The sequence below is a fragment of the Pantherophis guttatus genome, chromosome 4 (assembly GCF_059756535.1).
Source record: "Pantherophis guttatus breed Tessera chromosome 4, ASM5975653v1, whole genome shotgun sequence".
In the NCBI taxonomy this organism is placed as follows: domain Eukaryota; kingdom Metazoa; phylum Chordata; class Lepidosauria; order Squamata; family Colubridae; genus Pantherophis; species Pantherophis guttatus.
This window is the reverse complement of record NC_142066.1, coordinates 149375403-149394312: the sequence shown is the minus strand read 5'-3', so window position 1 is coordinate 149394312 and position 18910 is coordinate 149375403. Positions and strand designations below refer to the sequence as shown.

Here is an 18910-nt window from a genome sequence, read left to right as displayed (position 1 = left end):
TTCCAGTCAATATGGATCTTACTATCTTAGCAGCACAACAGAAGGACATTTGGTTAGGATACTTTATTGCTTTGATTTATGTAACCCTACATCCAAGGGCATCTCCCTAGAATGGAGGATCAAATACTTCAAGATGACAGCTGTTACCAGAAGACTGATGCTCCACCTTTTTAGGAAGTGCATTGAGATCTACAAACAGGAAGGACTTTGACTCTAGTGGCCCAACTGCTCTCTTGACTGTTTTGAATCCCCCAGATGTCCCTGCCTTCGTGCTATTTCCTTGGTTTTTCATGACATGTACAATGTTGTTTACAGGGAGAAGGTGATTTAGGAGTTCCACAAAGTACTTGCAGTTCTTGAATGAAAACAAGGTGATAAGACTCAGAAGTTGATTGCTTGGGAACCATGGTGGCGCAGTGGTTAGAATGCAGTACTGCAGGCTAACCCACTGCTCATTCCTGGAGTTCGATTCTGACCAGCTCAAGGTTGATTCAGCCTTCTATCCTTCCAAGTGTCAGCGTTCCTGACACCAAGGTTGATAAAATGAAGAGCCAGATTGTTGGAGGCAATACACTGAATCTGTAAATCGCTTAGAGTGGGCTGTAAAGCACTGTGAAGCGGTGTATAAATCTAAGTGTTATTGCTATTTACATGTTCTTTTGGATGCAGGCCGGGATATCTCCAAGACCATCTTCTTACCCCAAAAGATCCAGGAGAAAAAAACTTGCTGATGGTCTTTTCCCCCAAAGGAATTCAATTTGTGGGTACCTATAGACAACTCTATAGGTAGAGTACATTTTTTGTGAAAAGGAGCTTTCATAAACCTGGAACACTGCCTCTGTAATGAGCTTTCACAGGACTATTGAAACATGGCTTATGGTGAGTAATGGATGACATTACAATTTGGCTTGCCTGTGGTGGATGGTTTTGGAGTTAAATGGTTGGAAGTCCATGCTGTTTTAATTTTTTCCTTAATAACGTACAGTATATTTCTGAAAGCTGCAGGAACAGAGCAGCGTAAGTATTATACAAACACACTGACAAATATCTAGTGAGTGATTTGGGGTAACTTATTATTATTATTACTACTCTAAAAATCAATAGTATTCCATGAAAACTGAAGTAAGCAATTTGACACTTTCCACTAAATTTTCTATGTACTAAGTAGGGACCAGATACCCAACCCTATTTGTCTAAAATTAACCCAACTGAAAATCCTTTTTGTTTTTTCTTCGTATTTCTATAGAAATTGAAACCTAAATTTCAAGTTAAAATTCAGGTCCTGAAACAGATTAAAGTTTTCATCTTTATTAATCAACAGAAGCAAAACAATATTTTGTAGTAAAAATATATGGTTTTTAACAAAAGAAAGTCAACTCTTGAAGGAGACAATAGAAAGAAATTTAATGGGATAACAAATTAGAAAATATTGCCAATGCAAGTGTATTTATGTCTATATTTATATCAACATTGCAGTCCAAACAGATATACACAGATTTGATTAGGATTGTACCATAAAGCCATTAATTCTCAATTCATTGAGCAAGGAAGGTCTTTGTTTGCATAGAAAATCACTTTCCGTATTCAGAAGTACATCCCACTAATTTAATATATCGTATTTAAATATTAAAGCCATAAAAATTAGAGCTCATTGCTGTAAACATGCACTACCACATTAAAATGAAGTTGGTGGAACTGAGTTTTAAGTCCATGTACATTATTTAAGGCAACAAAAATATTATCCAGACTTAAACATACTAGTTTTAAACTATCAATGGGGGGTTTCCTATAGGGGGACAATGGTATCGTTCTTCATGTGAATAAGCCAAGGTAATGTTAAAATAATTTGTTCTTGGCTACAATATAGGTAGTCTGTGACTTATGATCATTTGTTTAATGACTGAAGTTACAATGGCACTGAAAAAGTGACTTACAGTATGGCCATTTTTCACACTTATGATCATTGCAGCATCCCTGTGGTCATGTGATCTAAATTTAGATGCTTGGCAACTGGCATGTACTTAGGACAGTTGCAAAGTCCCAGGATCATGTGATTCCCTTTTGAGACCTTCTGACAAGCAAAGTCAATGAAGAAGCCAGATTCACTTAACAACCATGTTACTAACTTAACAACTGCAGCAATTCATTGAACAACTGTGGCAGGAAAGGTCGTAAAATGGGGTAAAACTCACTTAACAGCTGTCTCACTTAGCAATGGAAATGTTGGACTCAATTCTGGCCATAAGTCGAGGACTATCTGCATAAACGTCTTTACTTTTAACATTTTAACTTGTCAAAACAAGTCCGCTAGGTTCCTAAGAATCTCACTGCCATTTTGTAACTTTAAAAATGTGTAACAGCTGCCATGGAAAATTCATTCTATGGCTTTGCCTTTTTCAAAATACAGATTGAAAGTTCATATTGTGACTTTAAATAAATATCATCATTTTTTTTCATGAGAGTGTGGAAGTTTTCATGGGTGAGAAGTCAAGACGTCTGTGATATACAATAGAAATTGCTCAAATATATTTTCCAATGGAAATAGTAGAGCGAGGGTGTGTTTGAAATGTTAAACGTACTGATGCATAAGTAAGAAATTACTGCGAAGTGGGGAAAGGAATCGAAAGCCACAATCACTGAAATGAGGAAACCCTTTTTATTATACAGTGTAAGAAATAATAAACAATTATATTCCTGAGTTAGTAATACCTTCCAATCAAACTATTAGACATGGCTTATTGGTACTAGTTATGTTTTCCTACTTGAGTTGCCTACTTACTAAATGATGCTTTAAAAAAAAATATGATAAGGCATAAGAAGGTACCATATGAACTGATTGGATTGTCCAGTTAGATCAGCCAAGTAGATCAATTATTTCATTTTCATTGCTCATTCTCTTCCCAACACCAGGATGTAAAACCTGTTGGTGACCCTTTGCTCCTAAGTAAAACAATTTTATATAAGGCACATCAATTTTTCTATGACAACTTGCCATGGCTAACTGACCGTGGGACAAGAGTTACACTAATATGGAAAAAGCAATAGAATCATTAAAGAATGGATGCCAAAGGAGGGGCAAAATGAAATGTGAAGGATACAAATTAATTTTTTTCAAACTATTTTAACCAATTAAATTGAATTGCTGAATTGTCCCACAGCAAGTTCTCCTGTAGCGAGTTGGCCATGACAAGTTGTCTCGCGGTGAGCTGGCTGTGGTGAGTTGGCCATGGAGACTTGGCTGCAGCCTGTTGTTCCATTCTGGTTTAGAAAACTGCCCTAGCATTGATCTAAATCTACAGAGAATAAATCAGCAGGTTTTGGAAAAGTACAACTCGCATAGATTTGAAACGGCATTTTTACTCATAATCAACAGTTTCTCCTATGAAAAGTGCAGGGTTTTTGAGTACAAATGACACAACATCTTTAAAAGCTGACACTAATAGTCCAATATCCGAAATAGACAAGACAAAAAGGCATGTTAATTTATCAGTCTATATGAAGGTTTGTTATGAAGATTAATGGAAGGTAGAGAATGTAGAATTATTTTAGTTTATATTCTTCATCCAGATGCTGCTGATAATAATAATGATAATAATGATAATGATGATGATGATGATAATAATAATAATAATAATAATAATAATAATAATAATAATGTTTGTTGCTTTTTAGAGTTCACTGTGCATCTCATTTTCTTCTTGACAAAGACCTATCAAGAGAGGGCAAAATTAGACACCAATGGAAGATCAAACAATTAGATTATCTCACAATTACATGTTTATATTTATTCAGGTTTCAGATACCCTTGATCATCATGAATAAATTAATCACCATTGTTCAAAAATCATAAGTCATATCCTAATACACATTTTGAAAAAGAGAGTTACTGATGAGTTTTTAATGTTATAGTAGTTTTTTTCATTTTAAGGCTGGTCCAATGTATTCAATGATTTGGCACAGTATTTTAAAACAGAGCAACCAGATTTTTTAAATATAACTTCACACATAATTTTAGGCGTGTTATGATAAAAAAATCTTTGAAGTGAACAGTATCTGAAAGTCCACATTTTGGGCAAATTGCTGGCATTAAGACAATGAGCAAATATGTGATGATTGAATTGCTATTTAACACAATTGTTCTCTTCCTCTATAAATTTGATAGAACTGTCTATTCTTACACACAACACACAACTTTTCCTTTCAGTATTTTGCTTTGTAGAAGCTGTTTCAATTTAATAAACAAAGAACTTTGGTATAAAAATATTAAATGCTCTGTATAGAAGATTCCTGCCCATTTATCTAAAAATCACAGTCCCAGTCTTTAACAAAATTATTGGGAAATAAATCCCCTTTTTGTGCTCCTTATTTCTGAATCAACAGAGTTAATACTGGCATCTAATCTCTGACAACATAAATAGCCTGAGCTTGAACTGATTCAGTATTTCGCGACAGGAATATGTTTCAGATACCTTAGCAAAACAGAATAAACAGTTTTTTCCCCCTATTGTGACATACTTGGGTTTTTCTTATGAGTTCTTTTAAAGAGCTCAAAGAGATCTAAATAATAAGCTAAAATCAGAATTACAAAATGACATCAAAGAAAAAATAAAAAGGGCTAATCGGAAAGGGATTGTCCTCAGATGACTGCCGCGTTTATTCCTAGAAAGCTTGAATTTACACAACTCATCATAGGGGAAGATTAATAAAACTCTGTATTTACTAGAAATTTCTGGGCAGGCGGGAGAAGAAAAGATAATTATGAAACTGTAAAGGCTCATTAAAAATAGATCAGTGGAGAGTACATCTTTATCTTCAAATCCCAGAGAATGTTATTAGAATACAGTGAAAATGTTAGCATCATTTGTATATTAACGCTGAGTTGCATTGCGTAGGACTTGGTTGTCCTGTCTTGGGCTGGCAACCCATTTTGAAGGATAGTCTTAGCAAGTTGCCTAGAAAACACTGAATTTGAAAGCGGTACTTTCGGAGCAATAATAGATGTGCCAAACTGAACAAGTGAAATGGAAGCAATAGAATAATAGAAGCATTTTTCTATCCTTGTGAGACTTAAAAATGCATGAATGGCTTCTGCTCAAGCTTTCTACATACATAAATAAATTCACCTTTGGGATGAGAATGAAAAATTTCAGCCAAAGAGAATAATTTTTCAGAGTTATGAGCACGTGAAGCCGATTAGAATAATGGAAACCTCTATATTACCTTAATGATAATAATGGGTTGGGGACAGATGGACATAACAGCAGTCTATTATGTGGTTGAAACAAATTAACTGATACAAATCCAGGAATACTACATTCTTGACCAATGTCTTAATCCTATTGCTTCTAAACAGCATAATTACAAAATAATAGTGGAGCAATGAAAATTGTCCTTTAAGCAAATTAATGTCCACCCAATTTTGTTTAGGTAGACTTCACTGGCACAACAATAAATTCTGAGTTATGCATTGATATGAATGTCATTGATCCTACAGCAAATCTTAGATTCCAGCTAATGACTACAATGTCTGTTAACTTTAGAAACAATTCCTTTAAGTAGAGGAGAAAATATCTTTGTAAGAACTGTGAAAAAGAATAGATAAAGGCTGTTTCGCTCTTTTGATTCCTTCCTGGCAGAAAGAGAATATAGAGATTTTAAGTGAGATCAAAGAAATCTTTTGACAGATAACTGATCCATGGTTGTCTGTATCAAAAAAACCAACCCTCATCTTTTTAACATAGCTTGTGAAAGAGTTTTTGGCTTTTTTTTTTTTTTTTTTTAATGAAACACCAGATGTAATCATCATGTAAACATGGAAGAAACACCACATATTTTTCTAGCCTCAGTTTGACAGATTATAGGATAAGGAATTAAATCCATAGAAAATTTATCATATATTGCTTTTAATAAGGTAATGATGCTCTGCGTTTCCCCCACTCCTGATGAAAGAGGTACATAAATCAGTAACTGCTTTGTAAGGCATCTTTCTTGTACACTATCACAAATATGTCACAGTCGCTAAAGTGTGCTTTGTAAAACATTTCACACAGACCGTTTATCTTTTGTGTTGCAGAGAAATGCATACTGACACAATTAGTTACTTCAACCAAGTCATTTTTTCCACAAATTTCAAATAAGCTATAATATGATTTGTAGAGATGGGAAATGAGTTGGGTACATTCAACACCCACAGGGTTTCCCTACATTTTGTTAGGCTCTTTTGTTTCTTACATTTATGGGGCAATTTCTGGAAATGTGATTTTTCTTCTAGTCTCGAGGCAGACATCAGCTAGTAAACATAAAGTGCTTGGTTTGCTAAAGCTGAACATTTTTATAATTGGAATGAGTATCTATATTTCCCCTTTTTCCTTTGTTTTAGCATTTGGAAGGGGATCTTTTTAAAACTTTCTACTTACTGAAGCAATAGAAAGAATGTATGGCTGTTTACTTTTCTTTCTGAGTTTTCACTTTAGCATGTCAGCCATATTTATAATCCTGAGAGATTTTACAAGGTCAGACAGAACTGATCTTTCCTGTCATTTGTTTTTCCTTGTTTCTTGTAAATAACCTGTGCAGGCACTAATAGCAAACTACTATGACCTCCTCCTCCTCCTAATCCTCCTCCTCATCAATATTTCTATTCAGTTCTTCAAGAAGAAATGTTTATGGCTTCGATTGGTCTTTCTCATCATTCTTTCTATGAATTTTCCCACAATCCTAAACACATTTTAGACTATGTAAACTGGCCTAGAGGAGCAATCTAGCTTCACAGTTCTAAATATTATTAGAGGGAAATAAGTCCTATAGCTTCCTGATCAAAGGTCACCAACTTCTCAAACACTGTTAAATTGCAGGGAGCCACACTACCAAAATGAGAGTTGTCTTGAAGTTATGATCTATAGTCAGATAGATAGTAGACATATAGGCAGACAGGCAAATAGATAGATACTGATCTGACCAAAAGAGCCATTATTTTCACTATTAACTGGGGAAGACCACAACCTAAACTCAGCTTGATTCGATCACATTTATTTTTAAATGAATCCTATTTATTTAAGGTTACCACTTGGATAAGTGTGCGTACAATGCATCCTAAGAACCCAGTATATCATATCTTACTCTGTCAAGAATAAAAGGAAGAAAGACAACTGAAAGGCTATAGACTGGAGAAAAGGTGCTTTAAAACAAAGGCAAATTTGAAAATGAGATTAACATGCTGGAGGAAATTGACTCACACTATTCTTCTCTTTCTTCCTGCTTATTTCTACTCTTTTCTCTTTACTTTCACATTGTTTGAAAACTTTGGAAGGAAAAGGCAAACTGTACATGAGTTTTAAAAGTGACCATGTGGGACAATTTGTTTCTACTATATTAAGAACATCAGTTATATTGTGATCAAGTGATAGATGAAATTTAAATAATTTATCTTTTATTTGCAATAGATTTTTTTTTAAACAATTACAAATTTCTAGACTGTAAATTATTAATTCCTCCCCTGTATTCTTATGAATTCTTTTATTACCTACTAATTGGCCCTGTTAACATTTGCTAGAGTTAACATTAGATCTTATCATCTCTCTAAATCAGCTTTTTAAAACTCACCTATTTTTACAGTCTGCTCATTCAGATGTGATAGCAACTTCATCCTACGTATATTTCCTGCTATGACACAGTTTGTTTTGTGGTCTTATACCAGTAACTGTCCATAGCATTTCAGTTTATATGTATTTAGAATTTGACACAAGAGATTGGCTAGTCGTAAAGCAACCTTCTTGATTTTAGAATCAACTACCTGAAACTGAAGCCAAAATGAATAGATGAAGAGATTCTTGCAGGAATACCATCGCTTAAATTCTATTTCTATTATTGTCTTCATAATAGTTGAAAATCAGATGTCAATTTAGTTAAAGGAACCAACTTTCCTAGGCAGGGAATTTAGCCAACATTAAAATACTCTACTGGAACTCCAGACCCTGAAGTAAACTCTTCTAATATATATATTTGCCTATTCATCCAAAAGAAAACAAATCTTCTTTTGGATATGTTTTCTTTTGGATGAATAGGCAAATATATTTCTTCTTTCTTTAACCAATGTTCCTTGGCACGGCAATGCCCATGCACCTTCAATCTAGAAAATATTATTTTCCAAAGTGTTTTTGCTGCATTCCAGCAATACAACATGGATTGGCGGGGGTAGGGGAGGGAGAAGGGGGGGGGAGAGAATTGCTGTTGAGAAAGAAGCACATGTTACATCAGACACAGTACCTGATTTTTCAATGCACAGCTTGTCAGCCAGAGAGTGTGACTCCCGAGTGATAACTGAGAATATTTCATCTTCATACTGTTCTATGATAGTTTCACACTGTAAAGAGGAAAAACAGCAGCAAAGAACTAAACAAGGCCATTTACACAGAGCAACCAAAGAATATCATGTCACGAGAGACAATTTGGGGTTGTTAGTTTTTTTTTTTTGCCGAGGCAGCATGCCTGCCTGATCGGTTGTCCTGTAACAGTATATATAGCATTAACAATATACTGAGATTTCATTATAGGCTCATTCAAATTCTATCTGTTGAAAGCGAATGATGAATGATTCCGTTTAATGCAGGTTATTCATTGTGCGATACAGTTGGTTGAAACAGTTCTAGGGATTGATGCTAATGCTTTGAAATGGACGGATGGATAAAACATACACAATATGTGCATATGAGGAAGGAAACTATTTCACTATATCACCAAATAATAACTTATTTTTCAAAATGAAGAAAGCATCAGTGACTTCATATAACATAAGTTCTATTTCTGATTTGGTCAGCGTTGGGCCTCCTCCCAATGAAGCTTTACTTAAGTCACTTGGCCTTAAGCATTGGCTATAAGCTCCTGTCCCCAAAATCTGCAAAGAATCCCAGCAAGGGAGAAACATTATATAAGATGCCCTTAAAAATAATCAGGAAGCCAACTTTTATCACAAAAAGACCCGATTCTACCATAAAATTCTACCCCCACCCCCCAAGAATCCAGTTCTTAGGTTCAAATCGCATACGTGATGTGAATTCTTAAATAAAAACTGCTTCAGCACATGAGATAAGACTCTACAGATTTTGTAATGCAAAAATTGTCTTCAAAGAATGAAATTTCAAATATTAGCTCCTTAACATTTTTACATGCTCTCTTACATTTATTTAGAATTTTGCAAACAGCTTGGATGATCCTAAAACAACCTTCTTGGTTCTAGAATCAAATAAAAGGTAAATGAGTAGATAATGAGATTCCTGCAGAAATCCTTTGCCCAAATTCCTTTTTTGATCATTGTGGCAATTGTTGGAGATCAGTTATTAATTTAGTTAAAGGAACCAACTTTTCTTGGCAAGGAATTTAACTGGCATTAAAATACCCTACAAGAGCTCCAGACATATTAGAATCCCAAAGTAAATTCTTCTAAAAGAACAAGACTTGCTTTCTTTTCCACAAATCTAAATTTGGATGAGCAGGCAAATATATTTCCAGATTTCTTTCTTTTTTTCACAGGCCCATGATGAAAACATTATTTTCATGAGTATTTGTTGATATTTGAGGCACAGGGCAGCTCAAGAACAACACTCTTGTGTCAACTTGCTCTAGATCTCCATTTTACCTCTCAACAAAGTCCGAAGAAAGTGGAAAAGAAACAATAACTAAACTCTCCACCACTTCAATAGCTATCAGTATTTGAATTAGCAATCTTTAAATCTGAATACAAAACCTAGCGTCAAAATTTCATGTTTTCTTGCAGAACAGAGTAGCCAGTTGTTGTCTTTAGATTCATATTGTTGAAAATCATGGAAGGTAAATCGGTAAATTTGTGTTGCTTTTCTATCGTTTATTTTAAAATGCTTTTCTATCTTTTATTTTTAAATTATTTCAACTTAAATATTTGATAAACCAAGGTGAAAATAATGTGGCATTACCATGCATACTTGTTCTGAAGAATATTGAGATCTATAGTCCATGGTGTTTCTCTTGCTTTAACCTATCCTGTCCAATTTATTATTATTTAAGACAAATTAACTCAGGGCCTGAAAAATACCCAAATACTATAAAAGTCTTAAATTTAGATTCAGGGAAGCAAATTAATCTAGAGTATCAAATGTGAGGATCAAAACAGTTCATTCTCCAAAGTCATTAGTTTATTCTGTTGTCTTACCGCATATTTCAAGGGTTTATAAGCATCAGAATAAAAGAAATATTGTTTATATATTGGATATATTTCCTCATCCTTCCTTGGAGCATATCTCTTGAACATCTTTTTCTTAGTTACAGGATCATCCTCAAGTTTGTAATCATTCATCCGATCGCATATATTTTCCAAAATGTCTGTTAAGAAGGTCTCTGACTTTGCAAAAGGAATCTAAAGAAAAAGATTTACAGAAATATACATCTTTCAGATTTTACCAAAGCAAAATCCTGGAGGCGTACATAAACACAGAATCCTTAACCTGGATTGACAGTACAGAACAATGCCTCCAGATCTCCGTATCTACATAATTATTGTCTGATATCGTATTACATATATAATTAAAAATGTCAGCTAAATCTAGGATGAGTCTGGAAATAATTAAACATTTAAGATGCTAATAAAATATTCTTTTTAGCCTGAAAATATAGGTGCCATTGTAAGCTGATTTTAAATGCAAGAGGTGCTTAATTTTTTTTTTAGAAATTGCAGAGGTATATTTTATGTTCAAAACTCAACCTCTAAAGAGAGAAACTTTGTTTTTCAGGTCTCAGTGAAGTCTTAATAGATTCCTTGTTAGAATGTGCTTGGTTTCTTTAACCAAAGCAAAGTTTTCAAACATTCTAACCCCCACCCCCCAATACACCCACACACTCACACACTCACACCCACACCCGTCCATCCTTCAGTTAGTCTGACTTGCTGTTCGTCAAGTCACTTGCAGCTGTTTAATGCCTCCCAAGGGTTTGGGCAAAGAAAATAATCACTTACAAAACTGTACTTCTCCCAGAATCTACTATTTCAGGTTTTCTTTTCAAACAGCTGGCCCATGTCTTCGCCCTTTCCTCTTCCTTCAGAATTAAGCAAGAATTCAGGGGACACATTTAGACACACACTACCTACGTACTTAGCGAGGGTCTCAGCAGTCAATGCTACAAGGGTCAAAGAGCACCCCTTGCTCTTGGTAACAGAGACAAAAAAACTTCTCTCCCGTCTAGACAGGTCAAGGTGCACGATGCGCCCATCTCTGGAGCTTCTTCCGGAAGAGGGCGTGAATTGAAGCCAAGTGCACAGTAAACAACAGAGCTGCATCTTTGGGCCTTTAGAAGATTTCCCCTCTTCACCCTCTGCTGATCAAAGGAGGAAGTTATCATGACAACCAGAGTCAAAGAACCTGAATCACAAATGAACTCGATTTCTTCAGTGTTGATATATCCCATCCCTATTGTCTCTTTTCACACGCAGTATGAACCCTTCCGGTCTCAACGATTACATTACAGAAGGACTTTCATATGTGTGCTCCATTTGCACAAAGGGGGTCCCTTCTTCACCACCATCTGGTCACAAATCAGGGAAATAAAGGCAGGAGAATTAAAATTAAAGCTTAGAGTCCCTTCTCTCCAACCCCCACCTCTTGTGCATCTTGAAGTAGGCCTTTCTTCACAATAGACTTCCCTCCTTTTACCTTGTCCTACCTTGTAGTTAGAAACCTGAAGCCTATGGAAATAGGAAAGAACAAGAAAAGCTCAACATTAAAAAAAAAAAGGAAAACGGCTAGTAGGAAATGTCCCTTCCTTGTTTCCGTCGTTCCTTTCTTCTTTCTCTTCCTTTTTTTTTTTTTTTTGGCAGATGTTCAGAAACAGATTTTATGTGCTGTATTGAAGGCTAAATCACAAATAAAATTGTTCTAAAAATTAAAACAGGCATGCACACAAACATGTTTGTATGTGTGTGTGTGTGTGTGTGTGTGTGTGTACATTCTCATATCTCAAAAATATATTCTTCCTCTACAATATAGAGACTGCATAGCATGTTTCCAAAGACATTAGCTGAAATGCATAGCCTGACACAACTTTTCTCCACCTTTATGAGTAGGCATTGCAAAGCTAGGTACTCTGATATTATTTGGAAAAACTTCTTGCTAATTTCAGTGGAGATTTAAAAAAAAACAACACGTAATATATTTGCACCACTGAGTGGAAGCAAAAGCAGAGATACCCTTGCCTTTTTTTTTCTTCGTGATACTTTAATGTGTTAAAGTTTCTTTATTTTACAAAGTTTGTCTTAAACTCATTGAGATGAATAATTTGATTTAAAAGACGTCTACTACAATGATGTAATGAGAACGAAAGTTTAGGAAGTTTGATCTAGGGTGCATCGACAGTATACTCGGGTGTTCTTTAGCTATGAGGGTCTTAACTGATTTGGCTGCAAATAAATAAGGTTAATAATATTTAGGCCCATTTATTGCAATGCTTAAACATATCTTCCTGTGTATTGATGGTGAGTAAAGCACACAAGACCTACTTCTAAGTAGACCTCCTAGAACTGAACTTGCACCAACCATGGGAAATTAAAATAGAATGATGAGGCTGTTTAATGGAGTAGCTTCATATTTCAAACTGTGCTGTTTTTAAGAGGACTGTTTTAAACAAAAAAAGATCTGCAGTGTTTTCTGAAAAAGCAGATTTAGCTAAGATTTTGGGGAGGAGTAGAAGGATATTTTGGGTGTATATATATCCAAGCCAATGAAAGATGCTGAGGTATCAAACATAAGGAGAAAGTACAAAAACATTTGAGAATTGCTTTAGCTCTGAATCATACAATTGGATATATATTGAGGTAATTAGAAGATAGATAAGACTTCAATTTGAGCCTAAAAAAATTATGTATTGCTTTAAAATAAGCATGTATTAGCCTCTGTTTCTAAATATACAAACTCTTCAAGAAACAGTGAATGACCAAGTCTGATGTCTGATATGGAGTTCCTACTCCAAAAGAATGTTTGGTGGTGCTGATCCTATATAGATATAAAATATGTACAGAATAATTCATGCAGGCATGTAGAAAAAAGAGGTATACACTCTACACACCCCAATATATTTCTGAGGGACTTGCTTGCTTTCATGACCATTTTCAATAGCCTATTTTTTTACATTGAACAAAGTAGCTACAACAAATAAAGTCCCAATATTTCTTCTCTTCGCCCATCCCCAACTATTTAAAATGACCATAACTAAATTTAACACAAGGCATCCAGATGGTTTTCTTGTTTTACAAAAGTCCTGAGGAAAGTAAACTCTCTGTTAGCAGAGTTTTGCGTACAAGGAGGTGCTGCAGGCCACATTATACCCTCACCAAAATTCATACACACGTTAATAGATGAGGTTCTTATACCAATTTAAGACGGGCAAGAGCACTCCTGCTTTTGTATAATTTTCTTGGTTCTCGAGTTAAGGGGGCATCCCTAGAAGCCACCGCAATTTATATTTCCAGTTGCATAGAGTTTTGAGAAAGATATATCAAATAACCACCCGTGCAAAACCACCCCTCCCAAAGTTAAGTATACTTTAAAATTGCTTTAATAATAAAATGGGGGGGGGAGGTTGGACAAGGGGCAGAAACCAAAAGCAATTCTATGAAAGCCCTAAAGATTCTGAATGGTGCTTCTCAATAGACAGCTCCTATTGTAATCACCCCGGAGATGTGGGGCCTCCACCCTGGAAAAACTGCCTCAGAGATTGTAACCTCATTAAAATATGAATAACAAGTCAGCCGTCATTCAAAAGAAAGAAAGGCATCTTATTCTGCATCAAATTTCGCCATCATTTCAAACAACCACAACAGAGCAACATGGAACAACACCCCCCACCCCTCAAAAACAAAACAAAACAGAACAAAACAAAAAACCTTTTCCATTTCCCTAACTGGATGTTTGTCGCATGTGGAAACGATGTTAGCAGCGGAGTGGATTAAGCCTAAACATTTTCAAAGAAATCACTTGTGTTGCCAAATCTTTCAGAGCATGCCGATCACATCTTTAAAAGAAGAGAGAGAGAGAGAGAGAGAGAGAGAGAGAGAGAGAGAGAGAGAGAGAGAGAGAGAGAGAGAGAGGAAGACTCTCAGATAGTCTTTCCAAGATCACAAAACCTAAAAGAAGATGGGGGGAAAAAAGTTAATATCAACACACTTCACGGGTGGAAGAATGGAGACACCCCACAATTCCAAGATATTTTAGCCAATTTTAAGCCCCAGGATGGAGAATTCATTACAAGCAACAATGACACCTTCATAACAGTCAATTACATGGAAGCTCATGATCCAGTTCATTACTGTGTCTCTGCTAATTTCATCGTAAATTTCTGCCTTGATAGAGAACGCAACTCACCAAGAATGCAAGTGGGATGTGGAAAGAAAAATAAAAACCTAACTACTGCAGGTGGACAGCTTCCAAAACCCAGATAGCCAATCAAATATTTCTGAACAATACTTTCCATGTAAGAATGTTTCCCTCTCTTCTCTCCAGGTTTCACTATATATGATTTATGCCTGCTGGTGTGTATGTGTGTATCTACAGTCATCCATAAATATGTCCAACTAGAAGTAGATCCATACAGAAGTGAATAGAAGTATACATCTCTTTAGACTCTTCCACGCAGAAAAGATCACCAGCGTTGTCATTGGGAACAATATTCCAATTTTCAATATTTATTAAGGGTCAGTATTTAAAAATGAAAACTCAATCACACACACACACACCATTTGCTTTAGGCTAGTGCAGGAGAAACATGAATGCTGAACCACTCAAAAGGCTGATGGGATATATAATTAGCTATTATGTTAATTGAATCCACTGTGAGTTTATTGTATGAGATTTCTTCATATAATATGCAAATGATCTCTAAGGTTTAGTTTTATTAGACAATATAATTAGAAATCCTTTTAAAAGAGAGAATTCTAATGAGGTACAATAAAGGTTAGGAAAATATGTTTGCTATGTTGAGTTACCACCTGGGCTTGCTTAATTAAAATGAAGAGAGAGAGAGAAAAACTTCGCACACCGACCACATCACCTCCCATACATACACATTACACAAATGCAAAGTTTAAAACCTTAATTGTTACACTTCAGAAATTTAATTTAAATTTTTCTTTTTAAAAAATCATTTATTTGTCCTTTATAATCCTTTGCCATTGGTTCATAGCCTAACAGGGTTTCATTCATTCCCCATCTATATTCTCTAAATTTCTTCTTAAGAATCACTAGGTTATGTTCAGAAAAAGTTCTTGGTATTATCTCTTTTCCAGTCCAGTCCAGTTAGATTCTTGAAGTTAGAGAATATATCAGTTCTTCACATTGGATGAGAAATGTTTGACTTATTATAGTCTGGCATTTTTAATTTTCAAAATAAAACCACGGACCCAGCTATACACTCAAGGATAATGGAACAGGAGATTCACCTATCAAGCCTGTTATTGTTCTGTTGATTAAGAGATATGATCCAAGTAAAGGAAGATACTTTAGTATTTGTTCATCATTTCATTTCCAATAACAAATGCTGATGTTCTAAGAGCTAGAATTAAACATCTTCCTGAAAATAAAACTCTTGACTTAGAGTTTCTGGGGTAAAGTTTGTCCAGCCTCATATAAACCAATCATCAGTTTTAAAGTTGAAACTCTTTTGACTTTTCTGTTTTCAATATTGCAGAAAAATTATACCAATAACATTAATACAGAAGATATAGGTAAAACATACAGTATTTAAATCTGGGCTTCTTGTAACAGCAACTATGCTGAATTTCATGAATATGATAAGCATAATATATATATAAGATGATGTAATCTGATATTATTTATTTAATATAATATTGGCCATTCTTTGTTTTTAATAGGTACCCTCTGCAATAAGAACCTGGCAAATTTAGGAAAAAGTAGAAGACCAACTATTTCTTAATTTTGAATACAACATTTGAGCGGCTTAATTTTTTGGTAAGAAGCAATAATCCTGTTAGCATAAAATTTAATTATTGTTAGCCAATAAAATGAAGACTTGGTAGAAAAAGGAATCTCGACCCTAACAATTGGCACACCATACCATACAGTGACTCCATACTCAAAAACAAAGTTGAACCAGTGTTAACATCCTACTGATGTGTGCTTCACATTTTAAAATTTCTGTTTGACTTTTTTGGGGGGAGCATGTAGTACTTATATCAAGGTTATAAAAGATATATCATATCTTTTAATATGATCCATGATCCAACCAGGTAAAATAAAAGTTAACCTACATTCTCAGCTCAGACTCAACCATGCTAATTCAGAGATAAATTCTACCGGCTTCTATTGTATGGTATCTACTATCCAGTCAGTAAAGATGTAACACATTAAATAATTGTTTCTGTGCAATCAAGTGGGCAAATAAGTATAATTGCTGGCATCGTCAAATGTTTGCAACAGTTCAGTTTGCAACAGAAAAGACTTCCAAATTTCCAGGTTCGAAATTGGAGAGCAACAAATAGCAAAACATTGATTTAGATGACAAGTCATTTAATTTGGCATAAGAAAAACTATGTTGGCTTTGCCTGGAAGCTAAGTATATTCCAATAATACAAAATTCTGCATTCTAGAAATTGCTAGTTTAAAGAAAGTAGAACTGTTCATAGTAAGAAAGTTATGATTTTCATTCTGTAACAAAAGACATCACTGCACTACAACCTTTCTCCTCTTTGACAGAAGCTTAGAAGTTGCCAACAAATATCCCAATTTGTGTATTTTGAAGAGTAATAGGTAATATGTGTTCAATAATTCTAAAAGTCCTGGTGTAAGAATTCCTTCTAAGTTATTGACTTCAACCCTCTACCTTCACAGAAGCTGTTTCATTCTTTAAAGAACCATACTTAACTATTGCATATTATGGTTTTTTTCCTCTACGTAGCTGATTCCATCCAACTAAATAAACTGAAGACCATACAAAACTCCACCCATGATCCTATTTCTCTTCCCAGTCTTTAGGGGGCCTTCTTCAGTATAAGGACAATAAGGAACAATAATGGTGTATCCTTATCAAGAGTAGATTCTGCAGTATCAGCTATAAATGGTTTCTTAGGGGGACCCATGGACCCGGCTGACAATGTATAAGATGCTCCTATCATTTCCAAGAACAAAATGAGGCTATCTGATCAGATTATTGATTAGAATAAAATGAGATTGATTGGTGCTACCCAGCTACAGTGAATGGAGTTTTGGTTCCACTGATTGAACATGAGACAAATTAGGTTTCATATTGAAGGCAATGGGATATAAAGTTGATTAACGTTGACTGGTTATGCTGCTTTATTGTCAATACATTTTAATAGCTGATAACATAAAAGTTATACTGTTAATTTACTATTGCATTTGAATTGGAAGGAAGGAAGGAAGGAAGGAAGGAAGGAAGGAAGGAAGGAAGGAAGGAAGGAAGGAAGGAAAGAAGGAAGGAAGGGTTCTTCAGCCCAATACAGATAGTCCTCGACTTACAACAGTTCATTTACTGACTGTTCAAAGTTATAATAGCACTGAAAAAAGTGACTTATGATCGTTTTCCAAAGTTACGACTTTTCCAGCCATCCCCATGATCATGTGATCAAAATTCAGATGCTTGGCAACTGGTTCACATTTATGACAGTTATACTGTCCCGGGGTCATGTGATCCCTTTTTGTGACCTTCTGACAAGCAAAGTCAATTGGGAAGCCCGATTCAGTTAACAACCTAATTACTAAGTTTTCAACCTCAGTGATTCATTTAACAACTGAGGCAAGAAAGGTCATAAAATGGGGCAAAATTCACTTAACAAAATCCTCTCTCAATTAACAACAGGAATTTTGGGCTCAATTGTGGTCTTAAATTGAGGACTACCTGTATACAATTACACATACCACTGTCCGTTTCAGCTGAAATTCTGTTTATTCCTTTCCTGTGCATTGTGCTTCGGTTGATGAACATACTTACTATCTGTAGTTGTAAGTTATCTAACATGTGAAAAATAACCAAATGAAAACCAAACCAAGGAAACCAAATGCAAACTATATTTTCTTGCTTCAGCTTTCCTCTTCTGCAAATTTGACATCAGTGTTCCTTAGGAGATTTGCTGAAGAGGCCTGAAGTCATCTTTGAAAACAAGCAAGTGGTTCTCAGTTTTGATATCCTCAGAGTTTGTAGACAGAAGGGCTTTGGGGAACATTACAGCACTACATAACTGGGATTCTGAGTGCCTAAAACCAGCAGACTCCACGCATCAATCCCCATAAACAAGCCACCTACTTATTGCTAAAGAAAGAAAGGGCAGGTAATAAGCACCTGTTGCACCCTGCCAAATTCCCATGTAATATTTTCCTTTGTCATAAATTTCTTGTACTTCGAGCTAATGATGTTTATGTGGAGACAGAACCATCTGAATGCACAAGAGAGGTAGGAAACCTTGTAGTGGGTGAATTTATAGTAGGTTAGCCCTGAGATTAAAGAAAAGCTCTACAGTATATAAAAATGTTCTTAAGTTAAGCTTGACATTCTGTGATTACATCAACACATCCATGTAGTTTTCTGGCAATAATACAGCAGTGATCTTCTGCATTATTTATTTATTTATTTTTACAAGAGGGAATTCATTTTCCAGTCCAGTCCATAGTCTTGCAATTCCTTGTCTTGTCTGTCTGTCTGTCTGTCTACCTATACCCACACACTCCTTTCCTGATCTGTGAAAGCATCCATTAATCCCTGAATTTTTTGGTCCTACAGAAGAATAGATTCAGCATCCAATTTTCCCATATTCCAACAAATGACATGAACATTTATATATAACCCAGTTTTCCTACACCCATTGTAGGAGGATCTGAACATGAGCTTGCTTAGTGTAAGGGTTCTTTTCTTACAAGAAGAA

General features: G+C 35.2%; 1 protein-coding gene across 1 annotated transcript in view; it reads right to left on the bottom strand.

The window, feature by feature from the left end:
- Positions 1-1292: 1292 nt before the first annotated feature.
- CNPY1 (canopy FGF signaling regulator 1) overlaps positions 1293-18910 on the bottom strand; it is a 62882-nt gene continuing 45264 nt past the window's right edge. The window contains exons 4-6 of the mRNA XM_034401705.3: positions 10184-10387; positions 8266-8362; positions 1293-3709 (exon numbers count right to left, since the gene is read on the bottom strand). Of these exons, the coding sequence (XP_034257596.1) occupies positions 3669-3709; positions 8266-8362; positions 10184-10387 (342 nt within the window). The 3' untranslated portion in view covers positions 1293-3668. The remainder of the gene's footprint in view (positions 3710-8265; positions 8363-10183; positions 10388-18910) is intronic.